The following is a 21,340-nucleotide window of genomic DNA, read 5'->3' as shown; positions in this document are numbered from 1 at the left end:
CTGAGAATGACACACGCAGCATAATATATGAGACGGCATTTCGATGTAGCAACCAGCTGACACGGTTGATACGGCCGTGACGTTTGATGACTTACAGCACTTACACACTTGCATAGTGTCGCGGGTTTTCAGTGGCCTTGGTTGCTCCATAAATACACACACGCCCGAAATATAGTGCGTAAGGATAGAACGCACATACGTGCATATGGTGATCGCGTGGATTCCACCGCCTGGAGGTAGTTTACTCATGCGAGAAAGCACATCTACATTATCTTGTCGCTGCTAGCTGGAGGCCTGACTGGTGAGCAGCTTAAAGCAAACCAGTGTTATACTCTTTCTTTTCCACAAATACAAAAACTTACCTGTACAACAAGTAATTGGACCGCTTGTGTGGCACACTATCTTTGAACGTTTTTCGTACGGTTTCAGGAACGCTTATCAACCACAAAACGTGGCGCCCTTCAGTTGCTAAAAAAAACACACATACACATTTCACAAGTCATAGTAAATCGTCGCAGAAGTGTCGAAAGTTTCCTCACCGCTCGTTCGGCTAGGTGACCATAGTGGTTGTGGAAATAAAATCAGGAAAACACACATACTAAGGTTTTCTCTCTGTGTGTGACGATCGGCAACAGAGCTGTGCTGACCTTGGGTACTCATCATTATGCATTCCGGTTGCGCATGAGTTACAACAGACATGCTGCCGATATAATAGGTGGTGAGTAGCACCGGACACTTTTTGTCATCGGAAAATGTGCCATCCGTCGATACTTTCTAGTACAATTGGTTCACGGTAACTATTTTGGGTGTAAAGGATGGTGCGCATTTCTTATTATGTATTATGCTTTGGCTAAAGATTACGTATTTTTGCTATCAGTTTTATCAATTTTTTTTATCAGTTTTTTATATCTTTAAAGGACCGAAACATTGATATTAATTTCATTCTACGATTGTCCAATAAATGTTTACTAATAAATGTTTAATAGTAACATTAATTTAAAAAAAATTGCAGTTATTTTCACTATCAACCACCTATAATGATCTCTGAAAATATATATTTGCCGTATTTTTCAACTTCTTAATTAACCAAGATTTCCACTTTTCATTATGCATGTTTGTAACTAGCGCTTTTACTTTTACTACTTAATTACTTATTACTTTTTAATTCTATATTGACCGATTGAACTAAAAAAAACGATGGTAACTAACAACTCGTCTCGCTCGGTACCGCAGAGGTGAAAGTGTCTACCGACTAAACTGGCCGAAAATTATGCAATCGTCGGCGCATACTCCCAAGCAGTGGCGATACCGTCTCTACTGTCAACTGTTCGTGTTTCTCTTTGGTGCATCCCCATTGCCGCACGTTGATGCACGGTCTTGCTGTCATAATCTGCAATTGCTTGGGGTACAACGTTTCGCTCCTATGTTGTTACCAAAGCGCTTGAATTGTCCAGATGCGCACGGTTGGTTCGTCGCACGACGCAGAGAGTTTGCGAATGTGCCGTTGTGTTTCGTTTTGCTTTGCAGCCATAGAAAGTAGCTTAGACGAAACGCACAAATGGATTGAATGATTTTGTTTAAACTAAACTATGAACTAAGAGAAGTGACACGTGGCGGACATCCAGTGCAGTCCAGTTTAGCATTTGAATTGCAAATACATTAATGTTCATTTGGCTTGTTGTGTCAGCTATGATGTAAGAACAAAACTTAACACTCCATTTATCGGATCAATACTGGTCTTTGTTACTAGTGACCCTACGCATGGCATCAGATCTACGCTCACTAGAGTTGAGGCGAAGATTCCTTATCGGGAAGTTTAGTAGGTCAGCTACAGTTTGATTAGGCTGCCCAAGAACCGGCAGTGCGGGCTTGCATGAAGAAAGCGGTTGGCATTCGCACCTTTGCCGCTTTCTATACATACTTCGACTAGCTTTGTTATCAATGTGGAACAGATGTTGTACCGTGAGGCGATGAAACTGTACCGAAGAGGTGGTTTGATGCGATTGGTTTTAATCCCAGGCGGGAAGCTACATTGTTGTAGAATGAAATTATTTTCACTTTTAGCAATATAATTGAATAACTCGTTTGTTGGAAACTGTCGCACAAAATGTAACTGTTTGTTTTATTTTTCCCATATATGTGTACGTCTAGTAGCAACGTAGCCTCGTCAATATGCTTCACAATATGCTGAGATGACGCCACCAGCCCTGGCATAACTGAACATAAGAACGAAAAAGAAGAAAAGAAACAACACAAAACAAAATATCCCATCCTTCCATCTCCACCGTTTGCACAAAAGTCGATCCCCAGCAGTACTTCAAATGTCGCAGTGTTGAGGCGCCGTCGTGTGCTTACAACACTCACACATACACACAGTGATACGATGCGAACCAGCTCGTCTCCCTTCCGCACTCACCGAGCGTGGGATCGCTGTCGGCCATGTGGAGTAAAGCTGATGAATCGAAAGTGAAGCGATTATGCAACGAGCATAAATTTCATATGGGTCTCCGCGCTACAGTGTAAAAGTACCTTGATCTTTCCCCCTAAACCACCGTGGCACCATGCGCTCCCTCCCCTTGACGGTGTCCCTCTTTGCTCGCGTCCCTTGCTCCCGCAAAGGGGTGCGTTACTCTGCCACAACCCTTTCGCCCACCCGACAGCCAACCCGCCCACCTAGTAGCATCAGCATCAAAAAAGTGAACAGAAAAAAAAACCTTCACTTTCCGCTCACCGATGAATGATCTTTTCGTGTGCTGTTCCTCTCTCACCAAAGCGAACCTGTCTCGTTCGCTCCTCACGTGCGTCTTTTTACCCTTACGCACACACATTCACTAGCATGGACATTGAGTCACAGTTGGAGGCACATACAGGCCCCCATTGCTGCAACATTGCTTCCACACACTCTCTTGCTCTTGCTCTCACTTCCTCCTTTCACCGCACATTTTGTCGATCGTGCGGCCGTGTCGTGAATGATCGCGACACCCGACCGCGGGGTGGCCGCGTACTATTGCGCGAACGTTGCGATCTACACGCGCCTTTCCCGCTGTACCGTCGCTTTTCTACCGCGCTTTTGCAGCGCTGTGTGTGTGTGTGTGTGAGAGTATGTGGGGGTGAACATTGGCCAGCCATTGCATTTGAAATCGAAGTGTCGCTTGGAGTTGCGCATGGTGGGATGGTGTTGGGTATGGGATGGGTTTGGTGGACGGGTTTTGACTCAACTAGGTTAAACCGCATTTACTTGACTCCATTTAGCCCGCACCGAGGTGATACGTCTGCTCCGCTTCTCTCCACATTGAGTCGCTAGATTTTCTCACTTATTGTGGCATATTTCTTAGCATCACATAACGTTTATGTTACATTTGCTTTAACATAGCCTACACTTGGCAGACCGGAGTTTGTAGTTTGTAGATTTTCAATAGTTGAAATGGATAAACAAATCTATAGCAATAATTAGCTCACACGTCTTTAGCAACATATATAATTTGTAAACAGCGATTTTTTTTTCATTTTTTTCAGCGAGAGAGAGAGAAAGAGAGAGAAAGAGAGAGAGAGAGAGAGAGAAAGAGAGAGAGAGAGAAAGAGAGAGAGAAAGAGAGAGAGAGAGAGAGAGAGAGAGAGAGAGAGAGAGAGAGAGAGATAATGAAATGTGATACACTCATCATCTCATTCCTTTTATCGAAACAGCTGACTTGTTTGGCTTGTTAGCATAACCAAGGTAACAATATACCTACGTTACATTTTTGGCCGTTCTTACTTGTCAGACTTTCTCACGTAACGTCTCACACTTTATCGTTGACCATTTCTCGACGAACAAACATAAGATAAGCCACATCAGGCAATTTGATTTTGGTGGCAACCAAACGGTGAAACCAAATTTTAGTATGCGATAAGATAGTACAAATTCAATCCATGCTCTTCTCCCAGGATCCTTTCTCCGTCTGTTTTCGAAACCTATTGCAAACGCTACAGTGCTATGGGTGATTGGCAAGATAGACCGAATAATGACGCAGCAAGCAGACTAAAAAATGAACAAACGAATTGCGAAATGGTCAGGAAGCGATGCATGGCGGTAACCGTAACCGTACGCCCGTACCGTAACCGGCATGACATGGGCCAAATTCCTGGCTTTCGTTGTGTGTGCATTTCGCCCGGTCTGGTCTATCCTATTATTAATAATTAAAATTAAATTTCTCAAATTGTCCACAGCCGAAGATCGCGTTAAATCGGCGCGAGAGCTACTTTCGGCACCATGCACCGGCTGCGCAACACTACGAATTATTGCACTGTGCACCTAGCCAGCAAGTTCAACTGGGCCAAAAGAAATTGACCAATATTGTCGTTCTAGTACGCGTGGTGATCCTTGGCGATCGCAGTTTGCACTCGTCTTGGCCGATCTGGCGCACTTATGGCTTACGATTTGCGAGGTGTGATTTATGTCATTGCTTAGGTACGTCTGGCAGAAACTACAGTCCTTCGGTGATCGCGGAAAGGAGGCTACTAAGCAAACCGCCGCTACGATCATGTGCTGCTCCTCATTTTTACCAATGACAGATTATACTACGCACAGGCCGCCGCAGGCCCGGGAGTCAGAGCAGCGTGTAGTGGCGATTTTGTACACAAAAATAAATGATATAATTATAAATTATGCCGGGTGACGGATTCACTGCGCTGCGGGGCCTCCAACATACATTGCTCCTCAGCATAGCAAATACGAATGGATTTCTATATTGAGTATGCCCCGACGTTCGACAACGAGGGGGTCGCACTTTGCGTGGCGTTTTTTTTTTGTGCGAGATCGTGCAAATTGCCAGTTTTTACCAATCAGGTTCGGGCGACTCTTCGCTGCACATGTCTTTGGCTCTGAATTTGGACAGGGCACAATTTTCGAGCGTCATCAATTTCACGACACACGAGAGTGCGTGCTGGTCTCGGCTCTCCTATCCATTGGCATTTCGCCGCTCACACTGGCATGATGTTGATTGTGATGTTGGCCATCTATGACATCATCGCCTAGGTGCACTGTTGTTATATTATAGTGCAAATACAATCACTAAGCACCACCACCCATGCTGAACTGAAGTATTATTACATGTAAAAATATTCTGCCAAATTCTAACACCTGTCAATCAATCACTCCGAACAAAAGGCAACCGCTGTCGCCTTGAAATCGAATCAGGTATTTGGTTGTGCTGTTGTACTTTTTAGCCGATCGCCAAATCCTTTAGCTTAACAAGTGAAGTAAAACTCCTTATCTTAGCTGATAACACGATAATTCACGAAATCACCCCCGAAACACAGTACATTCCCGGGCGGAGTATAATGGGAGAAATTTGAGGTGACCCAGCAAAATGTGAAGAAACACAAACACATATCCACTCATACATATAGAATCGCTTACTGCAACCACACAAAATGGGGCCATAAAATAGCAGTCGTAATCAATCATTCGGTAGCTTTGCGCGGACAGTGTCTACGACGTGGAGCGCTGGTTCCAAGGAAAACCAAGACAAAAATCGACACGTCTGCAATTCCGATACACGTATGATGGCGACGATGACCTACGGCGAAAGTCGTTTACATTCGATTCGCCATAGCATAGCAACAGCTGCACTTCGAGTGTCACGTGACTACTTCTGGTGTGTGAAGCATTGGAAGCATGTTTGATATTTGTTAAAGCTACATCCATCGACGTTAGTGTAAAAATGAATAGAGAATGAATATGAATCGAAATTGAAGTTTTTTTCCTTGGACGTAGACATTTTATACATTTATTTAAGGAACTTTATCTAATTGGTGTATGGCTGCTAACCATATGTTCACTAAAGGGATACCATGGGTGATGTACTTGAGCAAAATATGTTGAAAGCTAAGAACGAAAAGTCACTAAAAAATTCTCTATTAATTATCAGTTCAAATCCGTGAAAGTTCTAATCGATGTGATTCGGAGGGGGAAATTTAGTACACGAAATATTACACAATGCTTTACCCCATCTTTCCTCAGGGTTTGGAGTGTCCACTGAAGAAGAGTATGATCCAATTACACCAGCTTGAAAGACAGTGCTGGCAAGACCGGTGACATGTTCGAGCAAATGCATGATCGTCTAGCCTGGTCAGGCTTTGAACGATGTCGACATTTGTCCGCTTGCTAATGGATGTGTGAAAGAATAGACACTCGAGAAAGCTAAAGAAAAAAAAAGTTGATCGCGATCGCGATCGTGATCGCAGAGCCTAGATGCGGCACTTTTTGTTCGCTCCCAGAACATGCGATTGTCGTTCTGACACGCGAGAATGTGTGCGAGAGTTTGCGTATTGGTATCCAATGGCGCTTCGATTGGACGGGAGCGGCATGGTGAAGCACGAAGAGTGCTGAGTTTGCCTAAGGTTCGTAGGTTCAGCTCGTCAAAAACGTCACTCATGTGCAGCTGGTGCAATGGATCGAATAGAAGGCGACACAGCATATGGCGTGCACAATTTGGGGAATTTAGGTCGAATACATTCACACACGATCGAAATGCAGTGCAGCAAGCAGCAAAACTGAAACAAAGCGACCGGTGCGGAGGGAAGGGAGGGAACACGATGGTGCAACTCTGTCGCTTTCTAGCTTGCCTACCGTGCATAGCAAGCCGTTTGAATGAAGAAAAAACCCAATCAGGCATAATAGAAACACTAGATCTTTTGCGTATTCCAGTTTTTTTTTCGAGTTTCAGTATAGAGCATTCAACATTTTAGCGCATGGTGGTGTATATATTAAAACAATAATTTCGATATTGTACATAAACGCCTAGTGAATGTAACAAAATATGGCATAAACTGATAAATAAACTTTATTAAAACATGGTTTCTCCCTTCCTCCCATATCCCTCACCACCTTGGGTTTGTTGAAATTAGTATACAGTTAAAACACCAATCAGTTACCCCAGTGTAACAGTACTGCGTAGTGTTGCGCAGCTTACAAACGACAAACAAAACATAGACTCTTAAACGCGCTGCTAGAACTGCCTTGAAAGATAGGGAAAAGTGACAAAACCACACATGACAGATTACCCCAAAACTGGATGATGAGCTCGTGTAGGTAAGCGTATGTAACAAGAGTGTGAGTGCGTGTTTTATGTTGTTTAATTTCTTCCGCTTACACTTTCGACTATGTCAACTTGTTGCGTAAACTTTATAGCGCGTAGTTTCACTACTACGAACATTGCATGGGATATAGTTTTACGATACTTAATTTATGTATGTATTCAACTAATTGTGTTCATTCGTTGCATACGCCTTTAAACTTTGAACATATTGACTGTTGATTGACTGAGGGGAGCGTTTTAAAGAACCATTCTTTAAACAGGTGTGGTACCATTCCGTCAAACACATGCACTGGTGGAACTATTATCTCACATGCCAAAAAAAAAAAAACAAATAATTTTTACTGCGGACGTCGTTCTTGGACAGTAAATGAAAGTGTAAAGGCAGTCAAATTTAAACTTCAAGGTGAAATTTATTTACCTTTAAATAATCGCGCTATCAACTGTGAGCAAGGTGTCCGATAAGCGAATTTTGCCGCTAAGGTTCGCTTAGCGTCAGTCAGAAGTTTGCGCAACACCGTAAGGGTGAAGTATGTTGCTGTTGAGTTTGTTTTTATGAGTTGATAGTTTTTGTGTGATTTGAAGATATATTGTGCATTTGAGAATTCGTCCTGATTCATTGTTGAAGGTAGGAAAGTAGAGGCGTGACTGTATGAATACTAGTTCATGTGTAATTAGTTTGAAGTGTATTTGAACAAAATTTTAGAGTGATCCTAATCGTATTTTCCATTATCTTTTCGTATACAAATGCCTGAGGGAAAGCAGAATAATAAACTCGACTTTATATCAGCAAATGTAATCATCCAACAATGTTACACTCCTTGTAAAATTGAGACGGGCATAAGCCACTGATTGATGCAATTGAGCAATCATGAATGATACCTACTGGGGAGAATACACTGCACTGTGGTCCCTGTAGGCGCATTCCTTTTACCCGCAAGCGAAGATATTGTTCGTTTTTACTCCAAACGATGGCTTTACGATCGATCTGCTGGTGTTTATCCGTAGAACGGATTACATCACCAGCACTCCCTTCTATATTGCTATAAGTGTTAGTAACTCGGTTCGCTTTACTCATCATATGCTTGTTCGGTTCCTAAAGCTGTGTAGTAGCGGTAGAAACAACTACCGCGTTTTAAAGGCAACATCACGATCATCTTTGCCCTTCCAAAGCTGCTTTGCAACGCTCTCCTGCGCTCGTAGGCAGTATGGATGAGATCTTGCTAGTGGATAATGCACGATTGTGGCGTCAAATCACGATTCCTTCCGTAAATGTGTTTAAAGATTTCGTACAGCGTACTTGGTACTAAGACGAATGATCCGTTCACTCGTCCGGGAGATGCTCGGCAGTCACTCGAGAAACAAAGGTTTTCATTGATTCGGTGTGTGCTGTAGGAGTGGATAGTTTCCTGAGCAACAAATGCGATGGCCTTGATTTCCGAGCTAATGCAGCTCGCTGGGAGTGATAGAAAATTGCGCTTAGAGTGTTAGAGTTTTTGCACTGGCAACGATTCTTTCCTACTGACGCTTCGGAGTGTTCTTTTTGTAACTGCACCCTGCTTTTGTGTGGCTATGAAATGTGCATTCGAAACACGTTCCAGACACGCGCCAATGCGTGTATTACCCTACGCGATAATCAGACCTTTCCGGTTGTCAGTGATACAGGTAGCAAACAAAAAAAAAAACGAAATACAAAACTAAAACTTAACATTTTTTAAGAAAAAAATATCTGTCGCAAGCCAATACGGCTGAACACGCGCACAAAGATCACAGCGCGCATTAAAACACGCAGACAAAGTTTATAATAAACAGAGAGAGCGAGACCGTGTAAAGTATTTGACAAACGTGGGCATCACGCATGACACCACGCGCTGATCGCGCTGTCGAAAAGTGAGGTGGTTTATGGTTGTTTTTCATTATACAGTTTGACAATTGCTTGGTATGGTACAATTACGTGTGTAACAGTGGATTTAACTATCACACGGTCTTCGCAAGAGCCTACACCAAGAATGTTGCAAAACATTCCGCGAAACGCGAACTTCCTGAAACGATGAATGGTGTATATGTATCGATGTCACCGCGTGTGTAGAGTTTGAGGAATTTAAGGAAATTAACTGTCTCTCTTGAGTTTTATTTACTGTAGTTAAAGCTGAAAACGTTGATAAAGGCGTTATGAATTGCAGGAAAATAATAAAACGACAAAAAAAAACATTTTGCATTTCTTAAAAAGAACACACACCGAATTACTGCGGTATAAGTTGAACTGCTAATCTTGTGACACTGAATTAAGCGCAAGTTAGCACTACCGAAAAGAATCTGGACCAGCATGATACCGCCCTTCATCGCTGTTATCTTGTTGGCGCTAGTGTAGTTTGGATGATGTTATCAGCTAAGTACGAAATGGTAGGCACGAAACAATGGAAAAGAATTGCGTATATGTGTGTATGTGTGAGTGTGTGTGTGTTCCAAAATTCCACCACGTCTCAAACTGATAAAATAACACGCGCACGGTAACTGTGAAAGTGAAGACAAGCGAAAAAAAAACGAAAGGAACGAATCTACTGATTGGTCTCTGGGGTTTGATGCTTTCTTCACTGCCAAACAATCTGCTGGTCTTATCGCAATCAATCGACTCGAGTCGGTCCAAAAATAGAAACAGGTGACTAAAAAACTGCTTGGTGTGATTATGTTGGAGATAAGTATGTTTCTCTGATTCCAAGCTACGCACTGCGCGCCCTGTTGGTTGTAAAAATATCTCAATGCCACAAAGGGGGTTTATGGTTTGAAGGTTTTCTTGACTGTGGTGCTCTAAAACTGTACGAAAACTCGCTTGGGACAATCGCATGAGACAAACCTGCTTAAGGAAATCATTAAGGGTAACAGTCGGTGAAAAGATATGTGTTATCAATTATCATCATACGATGTAACGAAACAGTTTCTTAAATGAACCTTACCTCACGTAAATGTGTGTTTGAAACAATATGCTCGACAGTACTGTTCGCTCACACTTTAATACACTATTGCACAGAGCTAAAACGGGGCAGAAGATAGACACAACGTTGCAATTGAACTCTACTGAATGCAGCAGCTAGGCGTAAGCAAATTTGTACGTTAGTACGTAAGTAGAATGCACACAACAACAAAAAAACAGTTTTAGTAGAACTTCTCCAAACCAACAAAAACAACCCATTGTGTTGCACGTCAGGTAAAGGTCGGGTGTGATAGTTTTTCTCATGGCGCGAAAGCTTACCTCATCCAATCAATTCATTTCCGCTGAATTGTTACATGTTGTTTTTCTTTTTTCCTATCGCCATCCAATAGAAAGTGGTGTGTTGGTCCATTCAATTTGTTCACTGCAGTGAGGTGTAGCTTCTCCCCCGTTGGATTACGTAACATGAATGGGTTCGTTGGGTGTTGTCCGGGAACTGATTGTCAGTCTTGCCGGAACTCGGAAAGATCGACCTCAAAGTGGAAAATGAATCGATACATAATAAAGGTACATTACCTACCGCACCCAGATGGAAGCTGGCACTAACTGCAAAAAAACACACACAGACACACACATTCTACACTGTCGCCACCAGTATATCACTCCCTGCATGCAACCGAGACTGTGTGCGTCGACTGTGTGCTGGCGCAACGCTCCCTCTAACCCGAATCGTTCGAACAATGGGTCAAATGATCTGTGCTAAAATTATTGTTGCTCGCTTCATGTACAAGTCTTCAGGCTATAGAGGCAGTGCTTTTCTAATCTCTGGATGATCGGTTTGCTTTTATGCAAAAAGCGACATACACGCATACGCAAAAGCTGTGGAATGCGAATAGAAACGAGAGCATACTATATTGGAGGTTGTAAATCTATCGCCATACTTAAATATCAAACAAGGGCATATTCAGTAGCTGCTCCAGTTTCTTGCAGTATTGAGCGGCGCGTTTTGTTGTCAACCAATTTTCTACGCCACTGAGTATGGACAATAGCATTCCTTGATGAAAATCACGCTTATACGAGCTACAGATGCCAGTATGACAAAGTGATCATTGTCTAATGGGAAATTAGACGTCATTGGAAACGAGATTTATGAGTTAGAAATGTTTAGATGATATTGCTGCATTGGTTTTTACATAAAATTAGGTTTAATTTAATTAACTGCCAGCAAAGCGCATATTTACAAATGTGTTGTACTATTTTCTTATTTCTTTCAGCATGGTAATACCGTGTAACGTTTCGAATGACATCGGTAGTGCGAAAGCCGCTCACCGCCAGCCAGATGCAAAATAGACATCAATACCCGTCGCTTCACCCTTCTCAACCTTCTCAACCCAAGACCAAACCCTGCCACTAGGAAGGATTATCACATTCCCATCAAACGTAGCGACAACATTAGTGTATCAAAGACGAGAATCCAAAGATAGCGTGGAAACTACAAATATTAGCAACAGTAGTAGTAGCAATAGTAGTCGTAGTAGTAGTGGTGGTAAGCAGTCTGCCTGCAAACGACATTCCATTACAAAATAGTTTTTTTGGTGCAACGCTTACGGTTGCACTAATCATATACTACAGTAGAAATTTCAATTCACGCACGTGGGGGTGTTCCCGGAGGAGCACCATTGAATATTCCACATTTCTACGTTGTGACCGGAGTAAGAAAAGCAGTGTTTAAATGCTTGGAGGTAAGTGTTACATCTTGTCTCACGCGTGTTTGCTTCGTATTGAAGCTTGTTTTACCATAAAATACTGTAAAGATAGATTTTGAGTACGAAGTCGTTGCGAATGTAAAATATTTAACATTTAACATAACGAACGACTCCCGAGTTTACGTTTTAATCTCAGTTAAAGAATCTAGAAAAGGAATACAAATAGAATACCTGATGCAGAGAAACCATGATGTGCGTAATGTGATGCGTAATGTTATATTCGATATATCGTCGTTGATTATTGTAAGATTTCGCTTTCCAAGCCTACACAAGAGAAAGGAAACCTTGCTCCTCACATGTACAAGCCTACGTCGCGATAGTTGCGATTGAACATTCTTCACACGAGTAGAGTAGCATGTGCCCCAGTGAGGAAAGGTTTTGTTGCAGCTGTACTTCAAGTTTTGTTGTTTTTTCATACCCCTGTGCTATGAGGGGGAGGCAGCTTGTTCTATTCCGTGCGAATGATCTTTATCCCCACCAGTACGCCATGGGGTACTATAATGACAGTATAGTAACTACTAGTAACACACATACACAACGGACAAAAACGCCAAAGCTAAAAAGCCATCAACTATTTCTATATCCCCGGTCCTGTTTCAGACACGCTCTACCACCACCCACTCCTCTGTGCAGGGTTACTCCAGTAAAACGTCCAAACGAAACGAAACATGAAAAAATGTGCGCTTTTCGCGCTAGCTTCCCACCAAACCCCACCAATACGTCACCATTTGTGCCTGCGTCCGTCCGTCCCGCTAGCTAGGTCAGGTTCCAATCGTTGAGTTTTGTAATCTTAGTTTCCTTTCTCTTTTCCATTGCGACGCCCCCCTTCTTGCATCTAACCACTGTTCTCACCTCAGCTCCCGTCTGAGTTGGTCCACTGTTTTATTACAAACACACGTTTCGTAAAAGCCACGCGCAAGTTCGCCTTTTTGCGGCGGGTACGCCTGCCGTTGCTTTTCTCGCGCCAACTGACGATCCGGCAACGATCGAAGCGAACACTTGCTTTGTAGTAGTAGTAGTAGCAGCAGTAGTAGTAGTAGGCTACTTACTCACTCTTTCGTTTGGTAGGGCTGCTGCTGCTGCTGCAAGCGCTCGGGGTACTGCGATTTGTTGAGGTTCGTAAGAACCTCTCTGTCTCTCTACCTCCTTTCTCATTGGAGATATGCTCATCTCATTCCAACAGAATAACTTTCGCGCCCGATACTCAACGGAACGACACTTATAAGACATTCTATTGGCAAAGGTGAAAACCAAGCCACCCTACCTTTGTGATTTGCACACCACCCTCCCTCCCCTCCCCCCTTCTTTACCTTCCCCTCCCCGAACTCTCCGCGTTAGATAATCTGATGAAGCTATTTACTGTCTCCCTCCCATACACCCCGCGCCTAGTGGGTTACTCCAATCTGGGCAAAATTGTTTGTTTTTGCATTTTTTTTAAACAGTTTAAGTTCTAGTCAATCTGAGCTCATAAACCACCTGTTATTTATACTATCGGATTTCGCAAGAGGCTTGAAGACGTTGAATATTTGAACATGATTGTATGTAAAAGAGATGACAAGCACTTTTCGTTGAGTACTGTGAGCGATCCATCGACGAAATTTCGTGTACTTCCGGTGGCTTTCGTTCACTGTCTTAAAGTTTGTATACTGTGTGAGTATGAATCAGAAAGCGGTGTTTTTTGTGCCGACTTCGCAAAGTGAAACGAATAAAATGTAATACATTTTGCTGGTCTAAAAATCAAAACAACACCGGAAGTGCAGCGTTGAAGTTATTTTCCATGCTGTCTCGTGTAGACTGGCGCCTTCCTGTGCCGGTTGTCTCACCGCGCACGCAACGTTCACCGAAAGTTGGAAAAGTGTTGTTCTTTCCTATCATCAGCTTGTGCATCTTGCTATGCCGTTGGAACCATTCCGCCTACAAACACCCAATCAAATAGCGAATAAGATTGATAACCACTTTCGGCAATGAATGCGATCATTGTCGACTAGCGATTAAAATGTATAACATCGGCAAAGGAGTTTTCCTTTATTGTTATGTAGCTGTAGTGCACAGGAAAAGACGCGCCAACTATTTGTTGTTCCTATCAACCAAGACAGTGCTTTCCTCTAAAGGCAGCGTGGAAGTAGGTAAATGAAATATTAGCCGTTGGGCGTATTTATTTATTATTATGCTGGAATGATAAGTTTATTATTGAATCGGCTAGTTGAACATTTAAGATCACAAGTTTTCAAGCATATGTTGTTATTCATTACCCAATCCCTATTATTCCCATCGAGTATAAGATCTTAAATCGGTTTAAAATGTATGGCGCAAACTTTTGAGATGAAACTTATCGTTTCACGGTTCATGTAAAGTTTGTGGGAAATAATATCAGTTGTGAATGTTTGGAATATCAGAGATCATCATTTTCCAAAGCATAAATAGTCAAGCTTTACTAAAACAGAATTTAAATTTTCATATTGCAAATCTTACAGTTTATCCACAGTTTTATAAAACATGAATGTATCTATAATGTGATATATATTGTAAAAGATGTAATACATATATGAAAGAATGAAGGTAACTGTACGCTTTTCCTATTTCAGTAACATTGTGCTTGCTCTAGTCGGTGTGCTGAATTATGCAGCACCATCCATTATGCTCTTACCTTCCTCTTGGTTTGTGTCTTAATTTCTCTCTGTTGTCCTTCTGCTTCTATAGGCTCTCATTCTTTGTCATATGTCTTTTTCGACCTTCTTTTTGTTTCGCTCTTCGTTGACTAGTTGACATGGTTCTCGGGGCTTTTTATCGTCTTTTTTTTATTTTTGCAAATGTTCAACTTTTACTTTCATTTCATAAAACCGGTTTTAGGTCGCTAGTTGGTTTGTTGTTTTTACTTTACTTTTCATTTCTCTCTTGCATTAACATTCACGCAATATGCTACGAGCTAGTTTTCTACGTTTACCTTCAAGAAGTGGTTTCATTGGATTGTTTTTTTTTTTTTGGCGTTACATACACACATACGAGTTATTTTTATATCATGCACACAATTCCTTAATATGTACCATAAAAGACAATATTAACATTCAGCCCCTAGTATACGCAAGGTATTTAGAACATGAAAAGGAAAAAAGTTGAATCTTTCCCGCTCTGCAAGTGTGCAATTATCAACCACCAAAGATCGTTTTACATACTGCATCTAAACGAGCGAGTGCGTGTATGTGTGTGTGATGTCGTTTAATTTGCATTGCAATACTAACCTGGATTGTGATCAACCTGTTGCCCGGCACTTTTGCGGTGAACCCTTGACTGCGCTCCCCAATGTGTGTAGTGCAGCTTGATCCCTTTGTTCTACTCCTCCGGTGTGAGGTATGTGAATCATATTCACACACCGTTTTATCGATGAAGTCATTCGTGGGAATTGGAAAGGCTGTTCCGGTTTCTGGCTAGGGTTCCGGTTTAGAAGCAATTTTGTCGTCCACGCCTCATAACTTGCCATGCGCCTCCATTGTGTTAGGTCCTAATTGCATCCCGTTTTGCCTTCGCAAGAGACGCTTTGTGCGAACAGTGATCAAAATTGTTATTTCTAAAATCTGTTTTGATGAATATTTTTAAAAGGTAGCAGGAACGGCAGTGGTTTCGATCAAACGTCGCTTAAAATGATCATCCATTAGACACCTAGCAAATGCTACCGTAATGGCATAGCGATCGCCCTGCGACATAGCTAAATAAAACTGTAAACCTTGCATCAATTCTAATGATGGGAATATGAGTGTGATTACAGCGATGGCGTAATCAACGGTGCAACGTGTAGATTTTCTGTTACTCTCTGTCTCAGCTTTCCCCTAACACTTTCCACCAACCTAGCGTGCAATGTCTCATTGTCAGTTTCTGTCGTGAGTGAAAGGCTGAGCAAATACGATGAGAATGTGCATTTGAAGCCAGTTAAAACGTGAATCCATCTACCTTGCTGGATATGGCGAGTATTCGATCGGAATACAACTTAAGAGAATATGGAAGGGGTGAACTGAGTACCTTATTTACTGATGGTATATATCTACGATCATTTACACAAGAACACAGTAAATCACGTAAAATCAAAACACAATAAACATAAACATAACTTAAGTAAGTGAAGTATCATAATGCAGATACTTAGTTTTACGCCTAACGCTGCCGAAAGCTAAAATAAGGCAATGACGAAACAGTTGTTCGAATTTGTTATGTTGTTAATGTTTGTCAATTTTAACAGTCAAATTTGTTTTGAGCTAAATTGTAGGAATGTAGGCAGCATTTACCATTATCGCATTTGCAAGCACTATGCATCGTTTCGAACAACTCTTGCCCGTTTAGCAACACCTTGTAGCAGTGTGAGTCAACCGTGCTTTAGACGCCTGTATGGCACACCGTTCCTTTCTAATGTTCACCCTTCGACACTCCGTTTACCGCTGCTTTAGAACGCGAATAGCAGAACGATAATTATTTCGCGGCAGCTTTGCACTTGGCACCGGCAATCAAACCGGCCAACCCGTTTTACAGGTGAACGCTGATGCATGTAGCAGAAATGAGCTACCAGGCATTGGGGAACCATTGATTCAATAAGGGACTTTCATTGAACGTCAAGAAAACGTCTTATCGAAATACGTAGTTTAGTACAATTTATCTTTAAATTAAAGCTTGATCCGATCTAAAAAATGAAAGTGTGCGATATCCCTAGGGCAACACGATAAGCATGTTTTGCATGGCAGGTGAAATAATGACACAACGATTGCAGCTTCACTGATGTTATTGTTACTCGTCGCACAATGTTACGTAACACACGATACTCCCGGGAACAGGCGTGCAATGCGCCATTGAACAAACGGTGTATCTCGTTGTGCCCTAGGTGCATGTGCTCGATCGTCGCGTTCCCACGTGTTTCACAAGCGGCGCGCGTTTCCAAGAGCGCAAGAAGAGTGCCGCCGCTTTGACGATAGGGAACCACCGGCTGGAGGCCGAAGCGGGCGTCAGGTTGGATGGATGAAACGGAATACCGAACGGGGCGGGGTGGTGGTTTGGTGTTGCTGATGTTGCCATCAGTGCGGTAGTGGGTTGGTCCTCCTACGAACCCAAACCAATGCCTAATGGGTGTAGTTTTGACGTATTTGTTGTGTACCCCGCTAATGCACCACCCAGCCCTTGACAGCCTCCCCCTTTCCTCACCTTGCGTTCTTGGTACGCAATGTTTTTGTTGTTGCTTTTTCGCTATGAGCGAGTTGTTTTTCTTTTTTCCTCCTTCACACCCTCCCGGAGGAGAAGGCCCCCTTGCAAGCGACCTCTCGCTCTCCGTGCAAAATTTGAATTCCCTTTTTTTAACTACCCCTATTCCATGGCGGTGCCAGCTGCTGCATGCTGCTGCTGGGTGATGTGTACCCCCTGCAGCCAGCCACTCCTATATAATGCTGGAGATATATGATGCGGGGCAGCAGCAGCAGCAGCAGCAGCGGCAGCAGCAGTGTGGAAGGAAAGATCCAATTTTAGTCATTGCTACCCGCGGCGTGATTGCGCTTCGATGCAATCCAATAGGTAGCGAGCGAGTTGCTCGATTCGCGCTCGTTTCGGAAAAGGGTATGAAATTCTAATTCCATTTTTTCCGCCGTGTTCCTTTCAAGTGGTGGCAGCGTTTTCCCCGCGCGCAACCCTAGTTAGAAAACGAACGAAGAAGGAAGGGGAGTCGATCGTTTTTAAACGCGGCAAAACAGAACCAGGACCTTCGCATAGGTAGTGTGTGTGCCGGGGTGGGTGGACTGAGATGAGATGCAAAACACAATTGCATTCGTAATCCGGACCGAAGGCGGCGAAACACGATTTTCGATGCGCAACAGCGATATTGAGAAGCAGGCGATGTGATGTGAGTGGCCCAGCTCTAAATTGACCGTTCAATGAGTTTTGCAAATGACGGAAGACGCGCGTTTGTGTTGGCTAGCAGCGGCAGGCTGTGTTGTGCGTGTACCGCCTTGCTGTGCTTCATTAGAATTGCGTACCTTTTGCGAGAGCGCGTTCTCCGTCCGCACTGATGACAGCTGTGCGTTTGCGTTCGCCTACCAGACGCTTCAAATGATCGACAGCGTGCTGTTTCGAAGTTTTTATTTGGCGGTACCGATCGATCGATGTTGGCATATTCTTCTCATTCTGTTGACATCGGCAGAGGTTCACTAAGGATGCACCTTAGATATCTTACGAACATGATACATTAATGGACAAGTACATACGGAAAGAACAAACAAACAAACGGGGCTCGATGTATGTAAACTGATTTACTTCCTGGCAAGAACCTTTTTCTTTTGTATAAAAACTCTCCATGGACAACCTTATTTTCACCTTCTGCAGAGAGCAAAAATCGGAGCAGACGATAGCATAAAAAAAAAACTCTACGCGCTAACTCCCCTCCCCTTCACCTCTTCGTCTTCGATTCGTCTCCTCCTGCTGCACCAAAAAAAGCAAAAACCGGGCCAAGTCTCCTTCGACGCTTTCCTTCCTCTGTGTGCATGTGCTGAATTAAAGAAATGTCAGTGGATGGTAAACCGGTTCCGCAACATGCGGTCAGTCTTAAGAAGTGCCTTTTTTCCCTCTTTCTGCATTCTCGATCGTCCGCGCGCGCCGTTCGAGAACGAAGCCACCGGGAAAAGCGGCCAAGAGAGATGGATAGGGTTGCGAAAACAAACGAAAAGAAAAGGAAAAAGTCCAGACACACGGCAGGCTGTGGAATGGAGAGTGAAATAATCGCTGAGAGGTAATCTCTCCGCATCTACGCGAGCGCAACGGGAAGCGATAAGTAAGCAACGGCAAAGAAGGAACCAGGGAAGGAAAACGGATTTGAATAGTAGATTGCGGCAAATGCGTGTGTGTGTGTGCGTGTTTCGCGAAGAACAGTGCCCGCCACACCATTCGGCGGGGAGAGAAGAACATGCGAAAAAGATGTGTACACACCGCGTCGTGCAAGGGGTGTGTGTGGTCAGGGGCGAAAGCAGCGGCTCGGCGGAGGTCTGCGTCTAAGTCGTGCAAAGAAGAACTGCTGTCTGAGCCGCGTTGCCCAAGTGTCTTTTTTTTTTCTTATTCGCTGTTTGGTGCACTCCGAACCAAAAGAAAGAGGCGATAAAGAAGTAGCAGTGAAACAAGAGAATGTGTGACCTTGAAAAGTCGGTGCAAACCGTGAAAGTCTGGCGGAGCGGCGGATCAACTTGATGTGTTGTGGTGGTGGTGGTGGTGGTGTGGTGGTGGTTGGGCTTGTGCAACAATCTCACATGTTGCTCACACGAAACGCGCAGAGTTGCGACAGGGTAGGGTTTCCTGTCTGCTTGTGATCCAACAAGTACGCGCACACAAACACATACACGTACGGTTTCGGGAAGCGCAGAACAGAAGATAATGCAAATGGGTGCATTTGGGGGTTGGCTATAATTTTCTTGCCACCGATTTTGTTTCATCGCCGTTTTCGTTTTGCCGTGCATTTCCATTTACGGCCGGCAAAAAAAGAGGAAAAGAAATATGCTGCTTTCGGTATGTAAATACGTAATAATTTCTTTAACATACAGCACTTTCACCTCGATTAGAAGCGTTTTCTGGACAATACCAAAAAGAATATAGTTATGTAGCAGAGAATGAACGCTTATTTGAACGTGGCGGCCTTCTAGCAGCAGCTTCGTTTGTTTTCTGCACAATTCTAATCAACCTTCAAAGCCCACCCGTCGTGCAAAAGCGTCCATTCGTGTGATTCATGGAACGAGGATGTGTTCCTGCCATCATTAATGGCTGCTGCGCGAGGCTAAATGGTGGAGGGTCTATGTGATGTGTATGTACGTCTACGAACGTGCATTTGTGTGTGTGTGCGCGCGCGCGTTGTTTTGCATCACCTTTCGCGCAATTTACACCCCCCAATACACCCCGACACAGCCCGATCGGCGAACTGCTGGCACTGTGCTGTGGGCTGCTTGACAGTGTGTTAGTCAAATTTAAATCATCAGAACACCAGGGTTTCTCCAATCTAAGCGCAAGGAATGCGTCGTTGCATGTGACGGGAAAGGAGGGTAAATAAAAGGACGGCTACTGTGATGACGATGCGCGCGGCACACAGCAGACAGGAACGCTGAAACAGTAGAAGCGGAGCAAAGAGAAAGATGATCGTGTGTGTAATGAACGCATATAAACCGGTTAATAGGTTACCGCAGGGTTGACATCCATTTACCGCTGGCACACCACTTCACCCTCCCACCCTCAACCCTTCTACTCCTGCTCCCTAATCCGCGAACGAACCTGAGCACAGTGTAGCATGTATGTGTGTGCCAGGCAGGATTCTATTATAACGCGAATTTGTACTGTGTGTGCGTGTGTGTGTGTGTGTGTGTGTTGGTAAGCCGGCATATTCATGTGTGTTGCAGAAAGTGTGCGAATAAATCATACCCCAAAATATAATCAAAGAGGAAATCAGATTATGCACCGCTATAGAAAGAGAGAGAGAGAGAGAAAAAAAGAGAAAGGGAGAGAGAGAGAGAAAAAAGAGAGAGAAGAAAGAGAGAGAAGAAAGAGAGAGAAGAAAGGCAGGAATGTGAAAAAGGCACACACAAACATGAGAGCATACGCTGCTAAAGTAAAAGCAAACTTTTTTAGCCTACTGAGCCTGAACGGTCCATGGTGTCGGGATGGTGGCGGTGGTGACTAGCCTTCGATGGAAAGTATTTCCTTTCTCGCTATCCTGTCTGGCGTACGAGACGAGACGCGCTCCCTGTTCGTGGCTGGCAAATCGTTGTTTCGACAGCAGGGACGAGAGCAGCGAGTGACCTTGAACGATTCCTCTCGCAAAACGGATTGTGAACGACTTTTTATTAACTTAGAGAGGGTTTTTTTCTGGTAGATTTTGGACTCACTACCGCATAAACACATTTTAACGATTTTGATTTTTGGAAGTAATTCCAAGAAAGGAATGGGACAATTTGTTGCAACAATGGGCCAAAATCGAATTCTACATTTTCGTGGGCTAAATTTGGCCGCAAATATGGTGCATTTGATATGGACAGTTCGTTCACCTTCTCGACAAAATGCACCGCACGGCTTTGCGAATTGTTTGTCTACGGAGTCCATCAATTGTTGATGTGTGAATTATCATAATAGAACACGCTAATGAGAGTGGAATGTTCTTCTTCCTTTCGTTCCTGTTACTACTCCCTGCTTTTCCGTACAAAGGCTGGGTGAATTGCATCTGCAGTTTGAGATTTGTTGCATTTTTGGAAGCTAGTAATATCACTTGTAAAAATAAAAAAAAATTTCAAAGAGTACGATCACTTAGTAAAAGGTTGATTGCAGTCCATTTACATGATCGGCATAGTATTTTTGTTGGTTTGTGTTGTGCATTTCATCGCCGCGATCGCGGAAAAAAGAGAAAAGATCACACACAAACTCCCGATGTGAGTCAAGCAAGATTTTCGGATGAATAATTACGCAAAGGTAAAAAGAAGGTAAGGCATTTGCGGCTGCTGCTGGCCAGTGTCTGGAGCTGGAATACCGCAGACATTGGGACAAGACAGTGTGGTGTGTTGGGGGTCCATCCAGCCGAA

General features: G+C 43.4%; 1 protein-coding gene across 2 annotated transcripts in view; it reads left to right on the top strand.

The window, feature by feature from the left end:
• LOC120949242 (transcription factor Ken 2) overlaps positions 1 to 21,340 on the top strand; it is a 37,936-nt gene that overhangs the window by 6,736 nt on the left and 9,860 nt on the right. For both annotated transcript variants that reach the window (XM_040366420.2, XM_040366421.2), the window contains exon 2: positions 11,280 to 11,747. In XM_040366420.2, coding sequence (XP_040222354.2) covers positions 11,738 to 11,747 — 10 coding nt within the window. In that variant the 5' untranslated portion in view covers positions 11,280 to 11,737. The remainder of the gene's footprint in view (positions 1 to 11,279; positions 11,748 to 21,340) is intronic.

The sequence above is a fragment of the Anopheles coluzzii genome, chromosome 2 (genome assembly GCF_943734685.1).
Source record: "Anopheles coluzzii chromosome 2, AcolN3, whole genome shotgun sequence".
Classification (NCBI taxonomy): domain Eukaryota; kingdom Metazoa; phylum Arthropoda; class Insecta; order Diptera; family Culicidae; genus Anopheles; species Anopheles coluzzii.
Note: the sequence above shows the minus strand (reverse complement) of the source record. Positions and strands in the feature narration are given on the sequence as shown.